Consider the following 27,829-nt stretch of genomic DNA (forward strand, 5'->3'; position numbering starts at 1 on the left):
AGCCCTGCAGCAGTGGGTCTGCCATTCAGGTGTGCCTGGGTGAGCTGAGCACTGGAAGAGCCAGTGCTCAAGGTTGGGATGAACCTTTCTGGCACAGTCCACCCAGAAGCAGGAAACTCATTTCTAATTTTATCAAAATACAGCCAAAAAGGCCTCTGCTGCCCCGCCTATGCAGCAGCTAAACTAAGCAAACCAAGCCCTCCTTTCCTCTGTAAGGTTGTAGCTCTCTTCCCATTTTTCCTGGCTCCTCTTGCCTGGGTAACAGCTCCCTGAACTAACTTGACTTTGGCACTCTTCTGACATCATTCCCTATTCATCAATCATGGATGAGCCAATTCCTGTTACAGAGGCATGCTTTGTAGTTGAATGAACTCTACAGACATGGGACTTCCTTGGTGGTCCAGTGGTTAAGAATCTGCCTTCCAATGCACGGGACGCGGGTTCGATCCCTGGTCGGGGAACTAAGATCCCACATGCCGCAGGGCAACCAAGCCCAAGCGCCACAACGAAAGATCCCACATGCCACAGCTAAGACCTGACGCAGTCAAAAAATTAATTAATTAATTAATTAATTAAAAACTCTACAGACGTGCTTCAGCACCATGGAGGATGAGGATGGACACCCAGACCAGGGTCACTGTGTGGACAGCCGTGGTACACACTGAGGATAAGGGAGGCAGGAGAATACAGATTTTTTTTTAAACTTTTTTATTACACAGTAAAGAATACAACAATACCTGAATCATACTTTAAAGATTCACAGGTTGACAGACCATACATTACAGTCCAACTAAGGAAAAAAAAGATAAACAAGAAACCACAGTTCAGACATAGTAGACTTAAAAGCTCAAGAGTATGCTGACAAAAGCATGATGCCTAGACCCCGCCCCCCAGTGTTAGTCTACCGTTAACTTGTGGTACATGTCTGAATTAAGTATTGCACAACAACTTTAATTTTTCACAATAATGTCGCAGAACCCAAAATAATATTTTAAAAAATTACTTCAAATCTGCATTTCAACAGTCTCCAATTTTTTTCTGTCCCTTGAGGAATTCGGACAACATGGAGTCGCTTTCTTTCCCTAAGTATTCCAGACGTAGGCATGCTTTGCATAAGTAAACCAGCCTTGAAATTTTTAAATCCCCAAGACATGCACCTACACATTTTAAAAAAAAAAAAAAAAAAAGTTAAGGATAAAAAAAAAAAGACAGGTGGCCCTGTCACACACAGTCTCCTGACAGAGAAAAAGAGAAAAAGAGTCAGAGACAGAGATAAGAGATAGAGGACGCCCTATTCCTATCAGCGACCACCATTCAATTCTATCCAATGAAGATAACTTTTTTTTTTAAATGTGTTATACCTACAAATTATACTCTCACATAGCCTGTATATAAGTGACAAGCAAAAAAGGAAAGTAACAAAAGTTTTCTTTTCTTTCTCTTCTTTAGGTTTATGAGGTCTGCATTGTTACCAAGAAGTGATATGGTTTGCAGCTGTATGAGCTTAACTTTTGGTATCCTGGTTCTTTTGTGCCCATTTGGTTTGACTAGACCAGTTTTTGTTAGCTACTGGTGCAATATACATGCTGTCAGAGGTAGAGTGAAACTTTTTGCCACTGAGGAGAATGTAGCAAAACAGGAGGAGAGGAAGAGGAGGAGGAAGAGGGGAAGGAGGAAGAGGAATCAGAGATAGAGCTCAGAGTTAGGGATTTTTTGTATTTGTTTTCACTCAGGGTGCCCTGAATTAAAAGTAATGAGACGTACTGTACTAATCCTTATTTTACACACTAGTGTTAAGAATAACAGTGCTGTTTCACATACATCACAGCTTCTAGAGATAAAGACGTGTGGGTATGACATACCTCATTTTTGGGATTATTTAACCCTTCGTAGCCTAGAACATATAATAGCTCTGTAAGAAAGGACTGTCCAGTGTCACAAGCAGACTAGAAAGCAGAGTGAGGTCAAAGGATTCTGGGAGCACCATGATAAAATATAACCCATTCAGAGCCTGGTTATGTGCTTTCATCTCACTTTAAGCAGGTGTGCTGGCAGATGGACTTCCAACATGCAGATAGATGTATTTGCTCATCAGAAGTTTCTAAACTAAAAAGCCATTTAAAAATAAACATACCACCCAAACAAAATTAAAGTCAACTTGTATGTGAAAATACAGGGGAAAATGCAAAAAATGTTAGGTTTAAGAGATTTAAGATTACCTATATGCAGATACTTAAAAGCCATTTAAAACTGTATCCAAGGCTATATTTAAAAACAAAACAAAACCAAAGCTAATGGACCATTTCAGATTTTTAAATCAATGCCTGGTATGTGAATGTATGTGGAGAAGTGTCTTCCCAGCCTTGAAAACTTTGGTTGTCTACACAGCCTGCAGCACTGCTGACTTTCCCTAAAGCACATAACCACATTCTGGGCTACTGTTTTCAAAACTAACAAGTAGTTCTGGTCTGGACCCTGGACGACGAAGGGTTAATGGATTCACACTATACCTTGCTGAACATGTTTAACCTGCTGATCATTTTGGAAAGTAGTACTGGTGCTTTTCAAAATTCCGATTTTGGTCCATCAGATCAGTCTTTGGCTGACTTCCCTTTTTTTAAGAATACTGTATAACCTGGCATTCAGCAGTGTTAAAGCTGTCAGTCTACACCTCAGCATTTGGAGCTCTAATGATTTATCTTTTTTTTTTTTTTTTGTAAAATTAGAAATACTTAAACAACCTTACAGCAATACGCATGCACTGTCTTTTTTTTTTAAAGTAGGATATCTTGTTATTTTTTAAAGTCCCTAATAATGATTTTTCAATGAAAAAAAGAAAAAAAGAAAAATTCCACTACTACTCTATGCTACAGCTAAACTTGGTGAAATGGCTCTAGCATATTTAAAAAGTTTGCTCAAAAAAAAAAAAAAAAGCATGCCTAGGGAGTCATTGTGACAGTGCAAAATACATTTATGTACATCCCTCTTACAAAAACACCAATATGTTAGCATTCCGTGAAGCATGCTGGTTTTCAGGAAAAAAAAAATTCTATAAGAGAATGAAATAGCAGCTCCGAAAGATAGCCTTTTTCTTTCTTTTCTTGAGGACAACCAAAAAAAGTCTTTTTTTTCCTTTTTTCTTTTTTTTTTGAACTACTAGAGAAATACCACTAATACATACAGATATAAAAGCAGCATAGAAAGATACAGGTTTCTCACCAACTAGGAATAAAGAGACTAAATGTGGGCACGTGGTTAAACTACAACGCGTCTTCACAGTCGTCCAGCACGTTTACAAGAAAAACACCATTGGGAAACCTCACAGGACAGAAGTGTTTTAACACCAAGAGAACTACTAGTTTTTAATTAAAAATCCAAACAGGGTGGGGTTGAAAAAATTTAGAAAGGGGCTGGAGCTGGAGCCATCATTTTTAAAAATTATTTTTCAATATAAAATGAATGAGCTGGAATAGACCCAATGTCTTGCTCTGTGGAACCTTGCAAAAGTGAAGAAACGTTGAGGGCTGTTTAGGGCAGCTGGCTGGTGTCAAAGCTGCCAGGATGCTAACAACTGCAGGCTGAGTCTCTTACTTCTGTGTGTGTGTGTATATATATATAAAGGAGCCTTTTATGTTATGGCATTTTTTTCTTGCTGCTGTATTCACATATCCCACTGCAAATCATCTTTCATTTTTCCTTCTGTTGACCTGGATATTATTTCTTTTCAGAAACAGGAAAAAAACCGAACATCTGTGTCTCCTTCCAATATGCTACACATCTGCGCGTTTTGTGGCGGGTCTTCAAAGTTCAGTTAGCAACCCACGGACGCCATTCATCTTCTTGTTAAAATGTCTACTGCTGTAGCCAATGCTCATGCCCTTGAGGGTTTTCCTCTTTTTTTCCATTATTGTATATAAAGAACATTGTGACTTTTAATGTTAGCATTTTTGCTTTCAACAGCAATTAGCAATCTCTTGGTTTGCTGTTTGGTAAAGCATCGGTTAATGAGGTCATCTAGTTTAAAATCCCAGCTACTGGAAAATAACAAGGAGGAGGTCAAATCTATCATTTCATGTTATATTTTCTGCTCTCTTTTCAGTTCTCTAAGGAAAAGAAATCTTTATTATCCACAGTAAGTCATTACGACCCGTTACTGGCCCTCTGTTTTACTAACGCCTCAAGATACAGTTAGGTTCTCTCTTGCTGAAGTACTGAACCAGGATAGTCCATCTATAAACAAACAAACAAACAAAAAACAACTTTGAGCATCTGAGGATGAGGAATTGGTTTCACGTTGGTTGTGTTGTCTTTCCTCTGACAGTTCTGAGTGCACATCTAGCGAGGGGTTGTCTCTATGGTGGAAGGGGTCCCCGGGGTGGTCGACCTCGGGGTGGCTGCTGGTGGTGTGTCCATCGGGCTCCCGGCCCCGCTGTTAGGCGTGACGGAGGAGCTGACAGCAGGCGTATCCCCCTGCTGCTGGGCTTGCAGGGTCTGTCCACAGATGTGGTGGTGCTTCTCCCAGTCTTTGTGCTGGCAAAACGAGCCACAGTATCGGGCTGTGTTACAGCCGCTGCAGGTTTCACTCGCTTTACGGCCACAATTCCAGCAACTCTATTGGAGAAGGCAGAAGAAAGTGAAATCCCAAATTATTACATTGACCAGGCTAAGGTCCAAGGAAATATGCTAGGCAGCACTACCCCCTTATTTTTCAGAACTATAAGAATGAAAAATCCAGGTGTGTATGTGTACACACACTAAACACCCTGAAGATGCAGGTTTTGGTGTAACTGCCCAGACTTTTCTGCCAAAAACTATTATGACAAAAACTAGACAAACTGGTTGAGGCTCTTTTCCATTTGTACTATAAAACCCCTTCCCTTTAGGTTTAGTTATCTTCACATCTAAATTCTCTGTTCACCCATACTAACAACTGCGACATCTAAATTTTCTCCTTTCTAATACGACTACCACCATGGAAAGACTCAAAGATAGCACTCCTGGCAGAAGCTTCTTCCTTCAAGACACTAACACAAAGGGACTATGAGGATGCTCTATTAGATTCAAAGGAATATAATGGACTAGATAGAGGATTCTATCCTCTGCTCTACCACAGACCAGAAAAAGTAGGGCATGTGTTTAGCTCTTCCCACTGCAATCAGTTATTCACTGTACCTGACAACCAAATGGTAGGAAAGTCTCGAAACAATCCCCTTTACTTCAGCTCCCTGGAGATTGGATCCTTGGTTTGTTTTTTCTCTGATACATTTTAAGCACCCACAACAGTGCCTGATATATATAGTAGGTGCTCAATAAATATTTGTGAAGTTTTAGGACCCTAGCAAGCCTACTGCCAATCTCCACTGGTGCTTTCCAAGAAGTGAGAAAAGCAGAAATGAGGCTGCCTCTGAGATAAAACACATTGTGAATCTGGGGACAGACATACTAGAGATGGAAGAACCCCTAAATGGGACAGATCCTGGGGAATGAGGAAGTGTCAAGGAGGAGACTAACAATGACAGTGCCCTAAGGACCCTTCCAGGAGAAGGGGGAACCTCAGGAAGCCAACTTGAAACGTTTGTGTTTCCTTTGGCAAGACCATCCCCATTGTGAAATGTTATAGCAAGTGATCTTAGCTTTTGACATTAATCCTTTTATCCTGTATCTTCCTTGGTTTTATTTTCTTGCAAAACAAACTTCCGACTGTAATCTGGTAACCCCAACCAGCTGATAGTATGTAGCTGTGTCACAGTTAAAATACCTTTTTTAAAGCCCTGATATATATGGATATTAAAAATCTCCCCACTATGTTCCCTGCAATTATTTTGCTTTCAGCATGTTGGCTGTGTGGCTTAAGGTGGGCTCATAAGCCTATTAAAAATGCCCCAGTGGAATGTCAGCCCATCACCCTGGTCTGTGTACAGCTTCACCACTGTGCAAAATATGCAAAGCAATTTTTAGCACTCATTCTAATTTGGCTAAAAACTAAAGGAGCTCCTAGAGTCTTTCAAGTGCTGGAAGCCTAAAAACTCAAGAACTACAGCTTAAAACTTTTAGAAAGAACTAAGCCCTATGTTCGTATTTCTTTACCATTCCGAAATTATGGCCCATGAAGGGAAAAAAAATTAAAACTTTAAGATCACAAACTCCGGCCAGTGGAAGGTGTTTTCAGTGAACATAGCTGAAGAAATCTAGAAGCTTGATTTATATGTTAATATCATAAATAAAAATGGAATTAAAATTAATAGTACCAGAAAGTAATTTTTTTTCCTACTTCCCTTTAATTTAGCCAGGAAAATATCCCAAAAAATATGTACCTCTGATCAGAGGCTTCATTACCAAAATTAGAAGCCCTTCTTTCTCAAAATGAATTCAATCTTATTGCAAGGACAATGGTTCCACAAAGGCCTGAACAAACATGGGCCTGGCCCATCCTCCAGAGCAGCGAGGTATGACACTCATCACTCAGGAAAGTTTACTTCCTTGAGCTTTAGGCATTTAGAATAATGCCAGCTGGATCCTGGAACAAACTCAGAAATAAGTGAAATTCCTAAATAACATCAGAAAATCCCAATTAGAGAACACAGACCCAGATCCAAAACAATATTTTAAGGAAATTAAACATCTAATCTGAGTTAAGTGGCTTCTTTAGGAAATACCCTGGTGTGAGTCCTATCCGCTTTCTGGCAGAGGCACATCTTGGCAGACACAAGGCAGTAACTGCCCAGTTCTCAATGGCTCCTTCAGATTGAAATCAGATGTAGGCAACCTTCTCAATTTAAGTTGATTAAACACACAGACTAAACCAGGTAATTACAAATGCATGTGTTGGGGAATGGAAAGAGGAGACAGAATGGGGACTTCTTTATTTTTTAAAGTGTTTTCAAAGATGGGAACAATTTTACAAATAAAAAAGTGGAATTGTGCCAAATATAGAAACAGATGTTTTGGATTATGAAGCTGCTGGGAATGGAGCCTTTTTGCCTAGCATTTCTGGATTCTGACCCAGGATTCAAGGGCTCTGGTTAGTTTTACCTCCAGTCCCACTCCGAAGTTGTTCAATCCCATTCATTTACCACCCACCACTGAGACAAAAACAACCTTTGACTTTAGGAAGGTGCAACAAAGAGCAATTCAAATGAGCTGGTGGGAAAAAACCTGCATATTTTTATTGCTGTTGACATTGCATTGCCATGAATGTATAGGGAACTTTAGCTCAAGTGTTCAACCAATGGAAATCCCCAAAGTGCATATTCCTTTTTAAAAGTTCATTAGAAGACAGACATAGCAATTTCTATTAATTTCTCCTGGGTGGCTCTACCAAATTTCCTGTTAACTAATCCATACCTGTAAGACTGATGCCTGACCACTGGCACTTGGCCTCTCAACCATCACTTCTGGGAACTGTGCAATGTGCAGAATCTTATGAGTACTCTAATTTTAACCATTTTAAGTTTCTAAGCTTTCTGCCATACACAAAGGTGGAAACTGCAAATTGTGTATGATACCCAGGGGTGTAACTGTAGGGCAGGGATTAAGGTGGTCAATGGCTTAATCTAATTTTATATTTTTCAATTTGTGCTTTTCATATTCAGGCTAGTATTACCTGATAGTTGCTTCATTCATTCATTCATTCATTCATTCATTCATTCTTCATATAACTGAGCTTCCCTTTCAGGCCTCTAAGCAATGATGCTGGAGACTGAATTACCAAAATAGTACAGAAGTCTCGAGAATACCATTTCATAGCAAATTTCATTCCCAAAGCCCATGGCACTTTATAGTCTCCCTTTATTTGTGATAATATTATTCCCTTTTCAGCATAAGGAATGTTTTCCTCCCTATTATGGGAATCAGCAATTGGACAAAATTAGGCTAGGACTCGGATGAAAAATAGGAGGCAGAACACAACCCTCCCTTTTCTAAATGTACTGGTACTACATAGGGAAATGGAAATGATGAGTTGAAGCTTTGGGTGCCAAAGCTGCATGTCAAAGATTGTTGATACTTGTTTCATATCAGCAATTCTTTTTTGTCCCTAAGAACAAAATTATTTCCTTCATCTTGTTATTTTAGATAGAGAGAAAATGGTCTTTCTGTCCTACCAGCAAAATAATATCCTTTCTGGTTCTTACTGTTGGAAATTCCTTTTACCAGAAACAAAACATTTTCTCCTAAAAAGTTTCTCCAGGTCTCACACACCTATAATTCTCCAGAAAAACCTTTGCACGCAAGTGATGTTCAATGAATAAAGTAGAATGATTATAATTAAAATTCTCAAAATGTAAATAACTTTTATAGTAAATGATTTGCCTACATATGAAATTACATAGGTAAGGTTTGATTCACTCAGGTCTTTGCACTGCAAACCAAATACTCTTTCCAAAATGCCACGCTTTGCCTATTTCAGATCTTTCTTATAGCCTGCTTTGGCAGGAATAAGGTTAGGAGGGCACTTCAACCCTGAAAGTAGACAGAGGTTGAACCAGGAAGTTGGAACACCAAAGGCAAGGTATCATGGTGTGTAATGGAAATGGCTTCCAATTTTGAGTGGCTCCAGTCACCCTTTCTTGGTTTTTCACTTCTAACTATATCACTTAGTGGATTCAGAACTACAGGCAAGTTACTTAACCTCGTAGAGTGACAGTACCTATAAAGTAGGAATCATAACGATAGGGTTATTCAGGATTATGTCAGTGCTAACTAAAGTGTCCTGATGTTCGGTGGGTCCTGAATAAACGGCAGGAACTAACACCACCTCCTCCTCTTGGCACTGGCTGAAAGCAAATGAGACTACATACCATCTCTGCATGGCACAACCTTTACAATTAGAAAGCTCGTGGCCCTGTGCCTCCCTTGATAGGCATTGACAGCTACACAGACAGAACATGAGCTTTACTTCCACTTATACGTCATTAGTGGCCAGTTACTTTTTCTCCTTCCTCGCTGCCCTCAGACCTTCTGAAGATTTACCACTACTGACCTTTTCCCCATTCCTCCTTTTTTAAAAAAAACTTCCCTTATTGAAAGTCCCTCTAACTTTGGTTTCAAGATAATAAAATTCTGTTTCTTATACTATAACCTCTTCCTCTTCTAGTTTTTCATTTTCCCCTAAATACTTGGCAAGGAGGGAAGTTGGCATAAAGAAAAGAAATATCCTTTCCTTCCTACACTCTACCTTGGCAGTCATGGTCTTAAACCATTAGCTGTAAGAAAATGACTCTCAAACCTTCCTCCAGCCTTCATTGCTTTCCTGAGCTGCTGTCTCTTATTTTCAATTGCCTGTTCTGTAGCGCCACCAGGATGCTCCTCTGTCACCCAAGTCAGTAATCCCTAAACCTGACTCTGGTGTGGTCCTTTTCAGTCACTGGCAACGCTCAGGCCAACGACTTTGTCATCTCATTGGAAACTCCCCTGAAACCTCTCAGTGCCAAACCCTACAGACCCTGCTTCCCCCATGGTCTCCCTTCCTTTCCAATCTCACGGTTACTATTCCTTCCCTGCCCTTCCTGTTAGGATAGCTTAATTGTTTTTTATTTTTTCTCTCTCTTACATACTCACATTGCTCTTTATAAGGTGACTTGTTTATAAAAGACTTCTACTCATCTTATTTGTACCTCTCAACCACCTTGCAAAGTGAGTTATAAACATTATCCCAGTTTTATAGATGAGAAAAACCAAAGTTCCAAGAGGTGAACCACTCCATGTCATTCCAGACCATCCCATACACCATGAACATCTATGGATTCAGACAGCTGGTCTTTTAATAAATGAAACAAATAAGCAAAAATCTTAGGTAACATAGAAACAGCTCATACTGTGAGAGCTCCAAATTCTTCTGGGGATCGACAGGTCTGATCAGATTGTGAGGCTTTAATGGGAGCCATGCTGGGAGACTGTGTGTAGTAACTGTGTGGTGACTACCTCCTACTGAGTCCACTTAGTCCATCCCCAGAGTCTGGGCCGCACTGCACAGGATCCACTGGGGATGGCTCTATTAATTCTAGAGGGGGTAATGAAGATGAACCTGTCAGAGTGACCTGTTCCTACTATTAGGGCTCAGCAGGTTCTGGAAACAAAGTTTAAAGGTTCAGTCAGTGTTTCTGCTTAAGTGCCACAAAACCACCCAATATAAGCGTGTGCACTTCTGCACCTATCTAGGAATAATGAATAAAGACTGTTTCAATCTGGGGGAAAATATCACTTTAGCGGCTTAAACTCGAAACTAACTATTGGAACAGCACAACTATTTGGTCTCTGTTCGAGGCTCAATTCCAGCCATGTGCTTTGATCCCCTAAGCCAGAACAAGTTACAGATCTCAAAGAAAAGCTGTGGCAGGTTCCTTTTGAAATAGTCCAAATCTAACAATATTCACTGGAAAAAAAGACTCTATATGTTTACAGATAGGAACCAGAAATGAATATAGAAAAAATTAAAATGGTTGAAGATAGCCAGATTCACTGAATTTCCTTTCTTTTGATTTATGCTAATGCTAGCATTACATTCTTGATGAAATATGTAATACACGTTAAAAGAGAAAGTACAGAAAATGTCATTTGCTTGTGTCTGCCTAAGCAGTCCAGTGTCATTCTAACGGTTAGTAATAATGATTATTAGTCTATAAACCAAAGTGAAATTAGAGAACTGGATGGGAATATCCTGAAGGAGTCGCGTGTACTGCCATGTAGCTACTAAAGAAGTGGCCTGAGAGGCAGGCACCTGGGCTGAGGATCAACCTCCTGGTTTTCACATTAGACAGCATAAACTATTTAGGCCTTTGTGCTCTATCTGCCCTTTCCAATCTACAGAGGAAATCTGTCTGTCTAGTTGAATTAAATAATTGATTTGAACTTCTTAAAATGTTTTAACTTTTGTTGTTTATGCACAAAAAAAAAAAATGAAGAAAGGTTACCTTTCACAAAAAACCGCTGGGCAGATCAAAGCCAGTAAGTTTTTAAAGGTTTAATGCTTAAGGAAGATCACCTGATGTGTACACCCCAAACTCTGCATGTCTACTGAAAAACCACAACTCTCTCCCTTCCTTGTCAGCTGGCCAATCATCAAATCCTGCCCTTTTTTTTTTTTTTGCGGTACGTGGGCCTCTCACTGTTGTGGCCTCTCCCGTTGCAGAGCACAGGCTCCGGACGCGCAGGCTCAGCGGCCATGGCTCATGGGCCCAGCCGCTCTGCGGCATGTGGGATCCTCCCGGACCGGGGCACGAACCTGTGTCCCCTGCATCGGCAGGTGGACTCCCAACCACTGCGCCAGCAGGGAAGCCCAAATCCTGCCCATTTTATCTCACGGGTTCAATTTTCTCCACCCCCAGCACCACTGCCAACCATCTTCATCCAACCATCTTCCTCCTCATCTGTATCCTGAAACAGATCGGTCCCTCCTTTTCATTTCCTCTCATCTCTCTCCACACTGCAGCCTGAGTGATCCTTCCAAAACACTCACCAGCCACATAGTCATCTTGTTTGCAAAGCCTAGCAAAGCTTGCCTTCCCATCTTCCCTGCACGAAGGCACTGACGTGCGCATGGACCAAAAAAGCAGTGATGAGGCAATGTGGGGGTGGGGTGGGAGGTGGGTGGAAGGTTGCTGCTGAACAGCTCCCGATTATCCTTAAGTATCAGATGAAACAAAATTTTTTCCCAGAAGCCTTTGCACTAAACTCTACTAAGACTCATAATTTAGTGATCTGACTCTTCTAATGAATTATAGTGAACAAGAAGGTAGGAACCACTGTATCTTCAGTGTCTAGTGCTGTCCCCAACATAGAATAATTTGCTCTTGACAGAATAAATAAATAAATGGATATAATTTAGAGTAATATGTATCAAATAACAAACTGCCCTGGGCAGGTTGCAAACCTGATTTTTTAAAAAATGTCCATAGGGTACAGTTTTAAAATCTGTATCCAAAAATGACCTTCATGATGCTTATTTCATTGTTCTGGAACAATGTAAGGACTGACAGCATGCTGAGAGCTCCAGCGTGGATCCTGCCAACCCCTAGCTGCATGACTAGCCATGTGAGCTTCCTCACCTGCAACATGATAAAATGATTACATCTCAAGGTTCTAGCCACCGTATGAGATGAGAAAACCAAAGCTTTTAGAGGTTTAGTGGTTTTCTTGAAATCACAGAATTATAATAGATGGAGCCAGGAATTAAATGTGGCTCTCTGGCTCCCAAACCTTTCCTCCTAGCATAGTCTACTTTAAAATCCTTGAGAAATGTCACCGAAGACAAGGGTAGTGCTATTAAAGATCAGTTTTTCAAGATACCCAAAAAGAAAGAAAGAAAACAGTTACTTTAGAAGATCACTCATATCTAGGTTATTTCATCCTATCTACTATTTCTAGTTACTGCTCGATACACCATATTTTTATAATGCTCAATACCAGCGTCAAGCTCATATATTTTTCTGGATATTAGAAATAAAGCTACACAGCTTATAAATACTAAAGAAATACAGCATTATTAGCCAAATATAAAGACTTAATTCTCAATTTCTCCAAGATATTTACCTTTAGAATTTAGTGACCTATAAAATACTCTTAACATGCATAACAGCCCTAAAACGTTCATATGAAAGTGATAATGTTTTAATGATGGCAACAACTGTGCCTCACAGTATTACTAACTTGAATAGAGCAGGACAAATTCTGTCCAAAAGATGCTAATAAAATTTGTGTTTTCTTTCAAAAAACACAAAACAAAGTCTTTAAATATCTTAGCCATAAGATGCCAGTAAAATTGAATTTATGTCTAGTTTAATTCAACAATGGAAAAGTCTGCAGTTAAAGGGCAGATACACTTCCCTTTGTCCCTCTTTTCCCGAGAAACTTTCAAATGTTGAAAATCAATTGCTTTTGTCCCCTTGTTATTCATCTGCTACACATTAAATAGAAACTCTGGATATCGAATAATTCCCACAGGGTCTTTCATCTACAGACAAGCCTGGTACAAATTAAATTCTTACTCTCCTTCACAAATTGTAGATATGTGTTTTAGTGGACCGTTGATTTATCAGCTTATGCTGTTGCTAGTTCAGCATGGTGTGACTAGTTAACTGTAGTCCTTACCTAAGGGTCCTTTGGGTTGGGGATTGTGGTGCTGTGTTAATGCAGAGCGTTACCATGTTGCTCTGACTTTAGTCTCTGTTGAAAGGCATTCTGTTAGACACTGTGTTTTAGTTACTTCCCAGATCCTTCCGCCATTTAGGCTACGTGTTTATGTGTTTTAAATATACTGTAATAACACTAAATAATATTACCTCTGGCAGTGATGTTATGGTATGAAATGACCATCATAATGGTTATTACAAATAATGTGCAAAAACAGACTGTGCAGAAGATCTCTTAGAAATGTTTAATTGATGCAAGCATTGGTTTAGCATTCGACTTCAGAACCAATAGTTAAGGAAGTGACTTTGATCCCTGGCCTGCAATATGTCTTCAGACTACACAGCTTACACAGGGTCTCTCTCCTAAATCCCAGCTGTTAGAAGGAAATCACACACATATGCTAACACACACACACAACAGAATTCTGAATCTAAATAGTGCTAGGAAGTTCTAAGAATTTCACTTTAATCTGTTACCCACCAAATATATTAAAAATCTTTTTTGGCAGTTGTTCTTTTAGGCCTTTAATAAAAACAAAATTTGATCAGCTCTTGGTCAACTCCACAAGAGCCAAGCCTACTCCAATGCCACCCCCCAAAAGATTCGTTTGTCTCAACTCCAATATCCGCCTTTATTTGTGATCTCCTGAAATCGAAAAGGCCCGCCCTCATTAACGGAAGCATCTCCCCAGGGAGTCTTCCATCGGCACCTCACCTCGCTCGAATCTTCCTGCTGGTTGATGACAGCGAGAGCATCCTCCGCCGCCTGCCGCTTGGCCTCTGCCACCGTGCGCTCCATCTTGGCGCGCTCCGAGGTGATCATATCGTGCGCTTTCCGCTCGGCCTCGGACACGGCCTTCTGCAGCTCGGTCATCGCCTGCCGCTTCACCTCGTTGACCGCCTCCTCTGCGTGCCAGGCGGGCCGGACCGGACAAGAGAACAGCTCTTTGTTAGCGCGGGACCTGGGCTACTGATCGCTGTTACACAGAATGCTAGACAACACGCATGACTTTCATCCCAATTACTGGGCAGTTCTTCCGGCTGTCTAAAGAACCACATTTTGGAAATTCATTTTAAGAGAGCAAAGGGTGAGATTTTTTCCTTTAATTTACACTCCTGGGAATATCTTTTAAACTACTGTAGCATCACTACAACTTTTCTACCAAACTAGTACCCCAGAAAGGATTCTGAGACCAGACTAAGTAGACAAAAGGCGAAAATAACCACAAGAATCCTGCCTGGATAATTCAGACACAAGAAGAAGGTGTTTTGCCACAATGCAATAGGTTAATATGAACACAGGGAGTACAGGGGTAAAGCTTTCAGGGAAAGAGAGGAAGGGAACAGATTTTACACAGACACATATGTAAATGCAAAGTTATTTTGCTAGTAAAAGATACAACACAATAACGAAATTAATTTAATGCAGCCCTTTTAAAGAAAATTGAAGATGAAACATACAGAAGATCCAGCTTTTCTTTTTCTTGTCATTTCCTGAGTAATGTGGACATATGACTCTATAGACTAAATGGTAGGGATTTAAAAAAAAATCATTTTCTCATTTCCAGACTTTCAGCTGTTGTCCATCTACTGAATCAAATATAAACAGTCTTGCATAACCAACTGTTGCACTAGACGAATATAATTGAATCATACTGCAGGCCAAAACAATCAGGCCTGACTACAAACCTGCAAGGTGTCAAATTCGCTCTTTATTTTTGGCTGTGGAAAGGGTGCAAAGATTTGACTAATGTACAACATAAGATTGACAACTAAAACAAGTAATTTCCATTTTAAAAAATTAACTGTTCTAATTAACAAGGGAAAATATCCTCCCCCTGAATTAGTTTATCTAATTTTCATCTTTATTCAAAGCAAAATGACAATGATTAATTGAAAATTTAATAAGCAGTAATTATTAACTTGGCAAACCTACTACCAATTAACACTCTATTAAAACTAATTATGACATGTTTCATTCAAGTGTTTGCACTTAATTGTTTCACTCACTTGAAAAGCACCTTAATTAAATGTTCTGTTTAATTAAAAACATAGATTCCTAATAAAAATGTTTTACTGTAGATAAAAAATGTTAAGAGATGCAAGTACTCCTATAGTTCCTTAAATTTCTGTAGTTATATTTCACACATCCATAGTTCATGACTTGAGGATCATGAAAAGCCCTCCACTAATAATTAAGCATGGTGACTTTTGTAGCCTCCACCATTTTCCCAGAATTATTTCTGAAGTTTGTTTATTCATTTGTAATTACTGTCTGCTAGATTTTATAAACTAAATTACAGGGAAAGATCCAGACTGGAAATATTAACTAAAATATGTTAAGCCTTTGTTGGTTGCTTTAAGATATGTATTTAAAATCTGAAAACAGAGCACTGCACAGAGCTGGCAGCACCTTCTTCACCAGGAGGTGAAAAGATGCCTTTATTATCCTATCATAAATGACTTGGGGCACCAGGGAAGCACTGCCCTTCTAACTATACAGTCAGGGTCTAATTTGGTTTGAATATTCAAGGTGAATTAAAATTCTATCTAAGTGGTAATACAGGACAATAATTTTTGCTTACGATCAAAGCTGTAGCTTGACTAATTGTATATGCAAATCAGGCAATTTATATTTAAATTATGCATTCCTATTCTAATCCCACAGGCACGTACAGATCAGCAAAGAGAATTGGTAGGACATGTGCAAGGTGCTTGAATATTTATTACCAACTGCAAACATTCACTGATCGTTTGAAAAAGAAATATACTGAAGAAAACAGTTGCAATTTAAAAACTATATTTATGGTAGACTTTTTCCAATTTTATAAAGACCTTTAAACTTCAGAGTGTGTTTTGTTATCTTTGCGGTTGCTTTAAAAAATACTACTTTTAGGGGAAAACTGATACGGCCTTCGACATTTGTTAGGACTCCAAATATTTAATATGTATATCATTATATTATATTGTATTATTAGGATTACATGCAAACTTTGAATACGGTCTGTAGGTTAAATAATTGTGTTGTATGAATGTTAATATCCTGATTGTGGTAACTGTACTGTGGTTACACAAGAAAATGTCCTTGTTCTTAGGAAATACACACTAAAATGTTTACGGTAAAGGGACATCATGTCTGCAACTTACTCTGAAGTACTGAGGTGAAAAATATAATGCACAACAGAAAAAGAGGGAAGGAAAGAGGAAGAGAGAAACAAAAGACATCAAAGCAAATATGGTGAAATAGGGAAAATTGGGAGAAAGGTATATGGGATTTGTTTTTACTATTTTTTGCAACTTTTTCTGCAAGTTTGAAATCATTTCAAAATAAAATGGTGCAAAATATTACATGATGTACTTTCAAGCACAGGATATACTTTTTGCAATTATAATTTTCTCTGAAAAGAAGATGCATGGGTTATAGTACATTGAATTTTAGAGCTCTGCCCCTTTGATACCTTTCAAATGCTTTAAACTTGATTTTATTTACTTATCTTTTGTCACAAAGGTAGTGTATAATAGTTTCATTGCAAAGACACACTTTATAGGTTTTTTCCTAGGGAAAAAAAATTGCCCACAGCCAATTTTAGACTCTTGGGGGGGAAAAGCTTTCAAATTTTAACAGGCTGAGTGTAGATGTCCCGTTCTGCCTTTGGTGTTTTCCTCATGTTGGAATGCCTTGACACTTCGAACACTAGAAATGCTTTCTAAGAAGTCTATAAAGATAAATATTATAAGCAGTTACTTGAGACTTCCAGGTGAAACTGTCATCTATACTTTAGAGATTCAATATACTCCTTAAAATTTAGCATCTATCCATGGAAAACAATTCCCAAACTGTTTTTATGCAGCAGATTAGGGATATCACTATCCCTAAGATAGTGATAAGAATACAAATTTAATGGACACTACTTCCAAGTCAGATTTTAGACTGAAGATCTAATGTAGATGGATAGGCACATATTAAAAATATTTGAAACATGGTTTGATAAGGTTTAACCCTTCTTAGAGAATGCATGGACACCCCATAAACAAGGATTGCTCTTTCCCTCCTCTCAGAGTCCCCATGATGCAAAGTACACCCAGAACTGGTTTCGGAAACCCACAAAACAGACAGTGAAGAAAAATAATAGTGGACTCAATAGATTACAACATGTCAAGTAAAAAAAAAAAGAACTGATTAAGTGGAAAGTACATAATGAAGTTTTGAATCTGCTTCCAAATGCTTACCACTTATGGTAGGATTTCCTTTGTGCATAACTATTCAAGTTGACTTTCCAACAAAGGTGGTATATTCAGAAAAATCTGCTCTCACTTCACAGCAGTCAAACAAAGGCTTGAGTAGATAATAGCACAGAAGGAATTTGGATTGCACAAGACTTCACTGTCAATTTTTCTTTATGAACTATCAAGATTTAACTTAAATACACATAAATAGGGAAATGCAGAGATTCTATCCCTCAACATATAAAGTCATCCTTGTGCCATCCAAAATGGCAACTCTTTGTACCTATTATTGGAATAAGTTGAACTGACAGCTTAAAATTGGGGAAGAAAAATGGTCAGAAGAAAGATGTAGCAATTTCTTCTCCAGGTAGGTGGCACCCAGCACATTTTAACATCTTATGAGTATCCCATGACTATTATCCTGGTAGAAAATCTTCGTAGAGGCGATGCTCTAAATCTGGTAAGACTATACAGATTATATATATATATATATATATATATATATATACACACACACACACACATACACACACACACACACACATACACATATATAAACCTTAACCTTTAGGCTGAATGGATCTACCTTATTTGTATACTGGACATGCAAGAGATCTTTCTCTGATTCTTAATCTACACTGCTATACTATCAGATTTTGAAACTCCCTGTCACACTTACAAAAAGAGTTATTTCTTAGAAAATTTAAAAAACAACCACAAAACTCGAACAAGAGCCAAGGGACCAGAGTCACCAAGTTGCACAGAACTATAGACATAGCTGTGTCAAATCAAAACCCAAATAGAAATCTTCTGTGGGAAAAAAAAACCCTTTCCTCCTTGATTGTGGTTCTCAGCCCTATACCCGTCTGATCGTCTGCAGAAACAGCATTTTCCAGTTTCTCAACTCAGACAAACTATTTTAACAGTTGAAGTTATAGTAGCTCAAAGCCACATTATGTATTTGCAATGTCATTTTTAACTCTTGAAACAGGTTTGTGCTTTATCTCCTGAGTTGGTTTCTTTTTAAAAATAAGGTTTTGGCTCAACTTTTATAGTGCTGGTGTTCTACCAAGATTCTGCCAGATCTGAACTTCTTTAAGCCCAATAAGTCAATGAGTCATCAGAAACTTAAATCTACTTCAAAATGCAGAACAATATCCCTTAATGAAAATCAGATAGTATACATGGAAAGGAAAAATAGAAATTTAGCAACTTTGTCATTTAACTTAATTTAGTTCTGGTCATTGAATATTAATTAGCACAAAAGATCAACTTTAAAAACTTTAAAAACTTTAAAAAGATCAACTTTAAAAAATTAATTAGCACAAAAGATCAACTTTAAAAACTTTAAAAACCAGTTTTTAAGGCACTTCGGAGTGCCTTAGCAAGTGAACTAGATTTGCTGTGATACATTTAAAAAGAATTCAGGAGATATATGTCAATTATACCCCAATTAAAAAAAAATTAGAAGAGAAGGCTGAAGTAAAACACCAGACTTTGTTTTCATGAAGGAAAAATTGCATGCAATCTGAGACCTCAGGCTTCCAGCCTGAAACCATTATAGCCCCTGAAAAATGGGGTTTATAACAGAAGCATCACCAGACTCTCATTACAGTAGCACTAGCAGATGCTACTAAAATAAAAACTATTTCATGTTCTAATCAGGCCTGGTTTAAGAATATTCATCAGGATTTTTAAATTTTGTATGTGGGGGTTTGTTTTGTTGTTGTTAGCAGTAAAGTCCCTTCTTGTCATTCTTCACGTCACTTCATTAACAACTGCACACAGCTGCCAGAACACTAAATTCGTGTTTTTAAACAATTCTTACCAGCTTTCTTCCAGATCTCCTCTGGCACATATCCAGAAGCAGGCCTGTGAAGGAATTCCCGATGTGCATCTATGAAAAGGATAAAAATTGGTGGAGAGAGGAGGAAAGCACCATAAGCACTGTTATGTCATTACACAGGGTAGAAGCAAGCAATGCCCACTATCTCGGCTTCTCTACAAAAACATAGTTTTAAAAGGCTGGGCATTTCACTTCTAAAAAATAAACAAAAATAGCAAGACCAGTCATCAGAGCACAAGGAAAACAGGTCATTGGTCTAAATGCCTTGTATGCTCAAAGCCAAAACAACTCTAAATATTTCATTATATAATATGATATTTGGGAACACTGTTCCCAACACTCCTTAAGTATGGGAATTTCTATGGGTATATTTTATTTTATTAAAGAAAATAAACTGTATCTGGTAATTTTCTTTTTTTTTCAAAGTCAAATTGGTAGTTAGAAAGTCAAATGTTAGGGTAACATAATTTTCACACAGCTCTGATTCTACCACCTTTCAATAAATAGTGAGCCTGATTCCATGGCTAACCGGCTCTAACAATTACTTTAAAAACTCTTGATGAGCATTAAAAATTCTCACAAAAATTAGATCATATGGATTTGACATGGATGGAAGCAAGAAAGAATCATTAGAATGGATTCACAGATAGCCAGTTGACCAAATATAACTAGTACATGACATGCTTTCCGGAAAAAAAAAAAAAAAAAAAATGAAGTTCCACTTTAAGTGAAATGCTGTGCTTTTATGCTGACCAAATTTTAAAAGTTTGAGAAAACGGATCATAATAAAGCTGATGTAGGAATGCTCACCTCCAAAATAACATCTTCATGAAAATGACATGAAACCTTTTATATATGTTTTTATATATGCATGAAAGTAAAGTGTACAGTCTTTCAGAGATAAAATATGCACTAAACTTCTTCCATGCTGGATTTTCAAATGAAAGTCTATGTATTTAGAAGTTTGAGGGGAAGAAAAAAAATCATTTTAACTTTTATAAATATAGCAATCTTTCAACCCATGATAAATTTCAAATAATTGAAGTTTTCTCTACATGTATAAGAAATGTTAAGTAGCAGACTTTTTAAAGAATACTCTATCTAATGTATGGTGAAGATCAAAAGAAATTCAGTCCAGTTTTCTATATTTTATGGAGCTACAGAATGAGAAAAGCACAATCAATTTATCTAAGTATATCATTTTATATTTGAATGCCTTAGACACATTTGAATATTTTGAATCCTTCGAGGGTACACAGATTATCAGTTGGCCAGAACATAAAATTTCCACAACTATTCTGAATTAGCAAAACCTTATTATAGCTTAGTGAAGGGCATATGGAAACTCTCTGTACTATCTTTGCAATGTTTCCTTAAGTCTAAAATTATTCCAAATATAAAAAGTTTATTTTTAAAAGTTTACGTTATAATTTTATGACTACTTGATAATCAAATGGATTGGAAATACCCATGCATTCTCATGTACACATTCATTTCTATACAGTAAATGATGAAAAGCAAAATGTCTTTATTTAAGTAATTTTCATTTGCTAAAGAGCTTGATAAAACCGTTTGATGCATATACGACTTCCAAGAAATATCACGTGCCTAATTAGATTTGTCAAAATTACCTTTCATGTCATTATAAAGTGCAGTCAAGTTCAAGTTCACATTTAGCCACATGACACAGTGAAACAGAGATTTACTTAAGACAACTTTTAGATATTTATTTTTAGGAGAAAAGACTTTGGCTTAAGAATAATTTACTGGATAAGAATAGATTTGTAAAGTCTGAAGACAAACAAAAAAATGCTTTCTCCACAGTAGCAAAAAAAAAAAAAAAAGAAAACAAAAATTTTTCCATTTATTGGGTTAAGGAAAGAGTTATAACTTTATAAAAAATATTTTTTAATGGACTATTATATTTATAGGGAACAGGAAAACTGATGTTAAGTTATCCAAATACTAATTACCAGCCGTAGGCAGCACAGGCAGAAGAGTTAGTTCTAAAGCCCAGAGAATGTGAATCTTGGCTTTGCCACCTGCTCTCCCTGTGACACTGGGCAAGTTAGTTTCTCCATGTCTCAGTCACCACATCTGTAAAGTGGGGACAATACTACCACATTTGAGATTGCTGCTGTGAGGACTCAGCGAGGTACTTCCTACTACATGCTTGGCATGGCACATCCTAAACTCTGATTAGATGTTAGTGCTACTCCCATCATTATTATTTAGCAGGTTGCCCAGTAAGAATGGATATACAGTCGTCCTTTGGTATCTGAAGGGGACCAAGATCCGAGGATGTTCAAGTCCCTTCTATAAAATGGCATAGTGAATAGTGCTGCTCTGAACATAGAGGTGCATGTATCTTTTTGAATTGCAGTTTTATCCAGATATATACCCAGGAGTGAAACAGAAACAGACTCACAGACATAGAGAATAGACTTGTGGTGGCCAAGGGGGAGGTTGGGTGGGGGAGGGATGAATTGGGAGCTTGGGGTTAGCAGATGCAGACTATTATATATAGAATGGATAAACAACAAGGTCCTACTGTATAGCACAGGGAACTATATTCAATAACCTGTGATAAACCATAATGGAAAAGAATTTTTAAAAGAATGTATATATAATTGAACCACTGTGTTGTACCACAGAAATTAACAACACTGTAAATCAACTACACTTTAATTAACCAAAAAAAAGCATGGTATTTGCTTTGGATGCTAATTTGTTTGCTACACACATCCTTTCCTATACTTTAAATCATATCTAGATTACTTATAATTTATAACACAATGTAAATGCTATGTAAATAGCTGTCAGCACATGGCAAATTCAAGTTTTGCTTTTTGGAACTTTCTGGAATTTTTTTTCCCAAATACTTTTGATGTGTGCTAGGTTGAATCCATGGATGTGGAACCTGCGGATACGGAGGGCCAACTGTATACTTATTTCCTTATTTAAAAAAACTAAGGTGAAAAGAGCACCATAAAGTTTCTTTTTTCACCCAGCACTGACATCCAAAGGGCACAAAACTTTAGACAAAACAAAACCATTGAAGAGGTCTGGATTAAGTAATACACACCAGTAAATTTTTACTCCCTCAGTACATGTCACTTGGGGAGAGAAGTTATGTCTATAGTTAGCAATTCACTGTCTGAACCCTTGATGGGAAGTCCTCAAACTTCTTAGGTGATACTTTTATAAATTTTATTCAAACCTCATGAATAGCCCCCAAATTTGCTCAAAGATAGATAACGTACTGGAGTCAACTGTGCACCCACCTTCCCGTGTGCTATACAGTTTGTACAGATCATGAGGATCCATATGCCATACGGGAAAGTTGTGCTGTATTTCACCTTCTTGGCTACATTTCCCTAGAATTCTCAATGATACATTGTCTTATTCGCATAGAGTCAAACTCCACCTAACCTAGAACCCTGATAGGAGTACCAACTACAATCAAGCAAAAGTTTTCTTAATCCTATCCTACTTTATAAAAGAAAGTGTTTTTTTTTCCTCAAAATGCTGCAGAATATAAAGGCAAATAAAATTTTTTATATAATATACACCTATTTACATATATATATACATATTTTACAATATCCCCTCCAGTTCTAAGTTACTGTGTCCTAGCTAAGCATCAGGTGTACCAACAGAAAGAATGAAGTGATGACAGTAGAGGTACTGCTCAGAAACTATTTTGATTCACTGACAAATACTACTTTAATAGCTACAGAAACTGAATGATTAATTTAATATTTTCTCTTCTGATTAACTAGTAGCAATAACAGAGTCCACATATGCAAAACTGAGTTAAAAAAACCAAAACAGGGCTTCCCTAGTGGCGCAGTGGTTGAGAGTCCACCTGCCGATGCAGGGGACACGGGTTCGTGCCCCGGTCCGGGAAGATCCCACATGCCATGGAGTGGCTGGGCCCGTGAGCCATGGCCGCTGAGCCTGCGCGTCCAGAGCCTGTGCTCCGCAACGGGAGAGGCCACAACAGGGAGAGGCCCGCTTACCGCAAAAAAGAAAAAAAAAAAAAAGTGAAAAACCAAAACAAATCCTGAAATTGATCAATATTATAAGAGACAACTTCTCTCTTAAGACTTTCTTATTTTAGAGTATTGGTGAATCTAGACAAACTTATGCAAAACATTCTAAGGCTCAGATTCTGAAGAAGCTAATTTTTAACCATGAAATCTTGACCACCTATAAAATATAAGTTGCTGTAAAATAGATGGTTGTTCTAAAATGCAGTGGTGAAACAAAAACAGAAGAGTCTGTGCGAGATGGTTTAAAATGTGAAATGTATACATATGTAACTATTGAAAGATGGAAAAATTATAGAAAAGACCTTATAAATTAAGTTTAGCTTACTTTGGGATGCAAACTGCTTGGGGATGAAAGAAGAGGAGGAGGGGAGCCCCCAGAAGATACATCTATGAAATGAGACCAAGTCGAAGTGGGGGAAATGTTTTAAGAAATGTGAAAAGACAGAAAAAGCAATCTATGATGTATGGAAGAGATGGAAGATGCACTACACTTACGACAGATGGAGACCATTGGATACTAGATACAGCAAGGGCCGCCATCAATATACATGAAGGGATGAGCTGATGGCCTTTGGAGAACCAATGTGACCTCATATGACCCAGGACAGCAATGCTCAAAGCTTGGCAGCACCTATGTTATGGCCTTCATCCTGTAGTGGGCAGAATGAGGCTGTGATCATGATAATATCTATTACAAAAACCATCAAAAGAAAGGAAGGGTTAAATGAGTTCATCTTTAGAAATGTTACTTATTTTTGTTTTAAAGGATAATAAATCCAGAAATCTCAACTTCATGTTCAGAAGCCCAACCCAACCTAGAAGCCAAGAACTACATTAGGATTTTCATCTTTAACAATAAAAATACCTAATGCTGTAGGAGGCAACCACCTCTTCTTGTTTTTCAAAGATGGACATATTTAACTAGTAGTCACGTCTTTTTTAACACAATATACTAAATATAGTAGACTCTTTAAATACAGTAGGCACTTTACATTAGGAGCTCAGATGCATCATCTTGAAATGAATTTCATGATGTAATTTAAAAGGAATCAATACAAGTACATAAAATCTAAACTTTTATATGCAGATATACTCTGAATACCTTGTTTGTGGTTTTTATAATCTGATAGTATAGAAGTAGAAAAATATATTCCTTTGGATGGGAGTAAACTATTTTTCTATAGCCCTGTATTATGAATTAGGGTCCCAAAGGTATAACAGATTTACTGTATTTAAGACAGAATTCCCCTTTTCTTGTTTCTGTGCCTATTATATAAATTAGCCACCTAAACATTACTGCTTGGAAATACTTTTGGAATGAAAAAATACCTAAGAATTTACTATAATTTCATAAACTTGTGTGCCAAGCAATAACACTAATTTTATGTACGGCTCGCTACTCTCTAAACTGTGAGATTGCATGTTAGAAATCATAATAATAGCTATTACTTATAGCACATCTACTATGTGTCAGGCACTGTCCCATATGCTGTATAACTATTAACTCATTTAATACAGAAACACCTATGAAATATGTATTGTTACCATCCCCACTTAACAGATGAAGAAACTGAGGCAGAGAGTTACTTGCCAAAGGTCACAAAACTAGTAAGAAGAACCAGGGATTCAGATCCAGACATCTGCTCAAACCCTGTGCCTTTAACTTTCATGCTAGATTTCCTGAGCATTGAGACAGTTAATGAGAAACTCTATAATTCAATCATGTGACAGTGATAAAACTTGTCAGCCAAAGGAATTTTAAAATATTAATTTCTGTACCAATTACTTGAGGCAGGAGGTGGTATTAATTCAACAAACTTATGAATCTCTAAGCCTTCTGTGAATGATCAAGTTGATGTATCATTTCATTTAAAACAAAAACCTCTTTCTGAGGTTTAAAAAATAGTTTTTAAATTGTTTAAAAAAATTAAAAATTGTTTAAAAAATAGTTTTCTAATTTTCTTAAGACTTGGATATTTGGAGTTTTTTCCTGGAAAGCAAGTGAGTTATAATAATAATACAAATAATTAAAATCTATTATTTCAAGGAAAAGTGTATTATTTCAAAAGTCCTTCAAGATAACAACCTGTTTTTGACTTAAAGAGTAGAAATAACATTATGGACTTAGTGTGTACTCAGCTTTAAAACTGTTTAAGAGGCTACTCATTTAAAATAGTCTTTACTTAATATCTGGGGGGAACTCCCCAACTTCAATTAGTAATAGATTAATCATGTTATCTCACCACTCCCTCAAACTGACTTAATACTATGGATATATTTCAAAAGCGAGAATGGGAATGAGTTTAACAAACACAACACAACAGTTATGGAAGTTACATTTTTCTCTGTACAGTCACCAAATACAATTTAAAATGCTAAAAATGAGTGTATGACTAAATGTTGTCATTGTTTCTAAGATAGGAATGTGACTAGGGCAATATTTTGAACTAAAGATATCTTCTATAACATTATTCTGAAGGTCTCATTTGAGACCAGACAGCAGCTTAAGAATTAAGAGAATCCAGCTAAAGGAAACACATGCAGAATAATCATAGGATATGGAGCTCTTAGGCATATCCATATGCCTATATCCATAAATCCATATCCATAAATTTATCAGTCAATATCCTTAATCCTTTAATTACACACACTAATACATTCGACTCCAAAGCCTAAGAGAAAACCTCAGAAAGCACTTAATGTAAATGATTGTGCCCCATGATTACAAACTACCTGCCTTATTTATAGCCATAGCCCAGCTCACAAGATGGATGGAACTCGAAGACTTCAGGAATCTACTGGCAAAAGACACCAGGGAAATATAACTGTTGGATGCTAAAACTTGTATATTGTGTGGCTCTTGACAGGTTCTCCCTATGGCTGTGGTAAGTTTCTTTAAAACGCAATCTAGGGTTCTGTGTCCCTAAAGAATAGGACTGTTTTAACAGAGTCCCAACAAAGAAATGAACTACTTGTAGTCTTTGAAAAATACAATCTATAAAAGCTTAAAACCAAAGCGATCTCTTTTTTACCAAAAATATGAATTCATTAAGCATCATTAAAAGTAATGTAATTTGTGTACTCTTAAGGAGTTTTTAAAACCAAGTTTATTCTTTTGATTACATAACAGGGAAACTAAACCTAGCTTCCTGGAGAACGATGAACTCTTGCATCACTAGAATGCGTGACTATAGGTGATTACATGATAACGGTCCTATGTTCAGTGTGCTGAATATAACTCACATAGGTCTGAAATCCTATCCATTTCTGAATTTTTTCTTTTACAATAGACAGCAGATAATATTAATCCTGTCAGTGCAGAGGACTGAATTGAGCGGCCTGCTGGTATGACCACTAGCTATCTCCTTGCCTATCTCTTCCACTAGCTTAAAAGTTCCTCAAAGGAAGGAATTAAGAATATTTTTCCTTTATTACAGTGCCTAGCATGATGCCTGACACACAGTAAGCCAGGTTCAACAAATAAGCACTGACTCGATGAATTTGTTAAATAGAGCCAGCTAAAATGGATATTTTTACTCCCGAAGTTTTGTTTAATTTAAGGCTCTCAATTTTTGCCTAGACTGGATGATTACAAATATTCTCTTTATTATTATTATTATTAGCCAATTTTGGTTCACAATACAGAAGTAAAAAGCAAGATGCTTATTCTATTCTAAACAGTTTGGTTTAATTTGGTTCAAATTAAACTTAAACCTATTTTCACTGCTTGCCTTAACATAAGCTAACAACACTTTTCTCTTTAAAATATCCTTTAGAATAATGTTTGTTGGGTAAATTAAATGACCTGGAATCTTCCTTTATTTAATACTTATTATGGCAATAGACATTCAGCATTCAGGGATTAGCAGGAATCGACGAACCTAAGTGCAAAGGAAACTTTAATGACTAGGAATCATTTTAATAAAAAAGATAATGTGATCAATAGCCAGATAATATACTTCAAGTTTTAAATATTTGATAATCAGCCATGGATGATAATGAGGCCAAAGTCACGAGCTTAATCTGCACACAGGTAATTAGTTTTGTTTTTACAGCATGGACTGTACCCTAACCTAAGCTAGGTAGCAGGTGTGGGGCTAAACACATAAGAAAAATGAGATGAGAGAACAGGGGTCAACACAAATCCATCTCCATTAAGTTGACTCAGACTGTATATACAAGTAGTGGCCAGCAACGTAAATGACAGTAGCTTATTATTAATTTAGGAAAAAGTCCACAGGCCACTCAAAAATTATTTCAGGTTCAAATTTTCTTTCCATATACTTGGGATTACATTCTATTTATAACCCCAACAATTCCCAAGTCTCAATACTAAATACGGCTACGTGTACGCATTCAATTTCTAAAGCACTGCTATATTAATAGTCCTGTAAGTTACTAGAATTAATAAAATCACAGTTAAGCAATCTAAGTTAAGGTCATGGAAGAGCTAAATCTATATCACTAATTTTCAAGTGGCAGTGGGCAAACTATAGAGCCCTTAGGTCTCTTCCTGGAAGCGTTTTGAGATAAATTACTCTCAAACACTAGGGTGCAGCAGAATTCCCCGGAGA

The 27,829-nt window shown here is 37.3% G+C and overlaps 1 protein-coding gene across 1 annotated transcript in view; it reads right to left on the reverse strand.

The window, feature by feature from the left end:
• Nucleotides 1–2,694: 2,694 nt before the first annotated feature.
• Nucleotides 2,695–27,829, reverse strand: part of RUNX1T1 (RUNX1 partner transcriptional co-repressor 1) — a 128,205-nt gene continuing 103,070 nt past the window's right edge. The window contains 3 exon segments of the mRNA XM_049700240.1: nt 2,695–4,611; nt 13,843–14,033; nt 19,183–19,251. Coding sequence (XP_049556197.1) covers nt 4,336–4,611; nt 13,843–14,033; nt 19,183–19,251 — 536 coding nt within the window. The 3' untranslated portion in view covers nt 2,695–4,335.

Source organism: Orcinus orca, chromosome 17 (assembly GCF_937001465.1).
Source record: "Orcinus orca chromosome 17, mOrcOrc1.1, whole genome shotgun sequence".
Classification (NCBI taxonomy): domain Eukaryota; kingdom Metazoa; phylum Chordata; class Mammalia; order Artiodactyla; family Delphinidae; genus Orcinus; species Orcinus orca.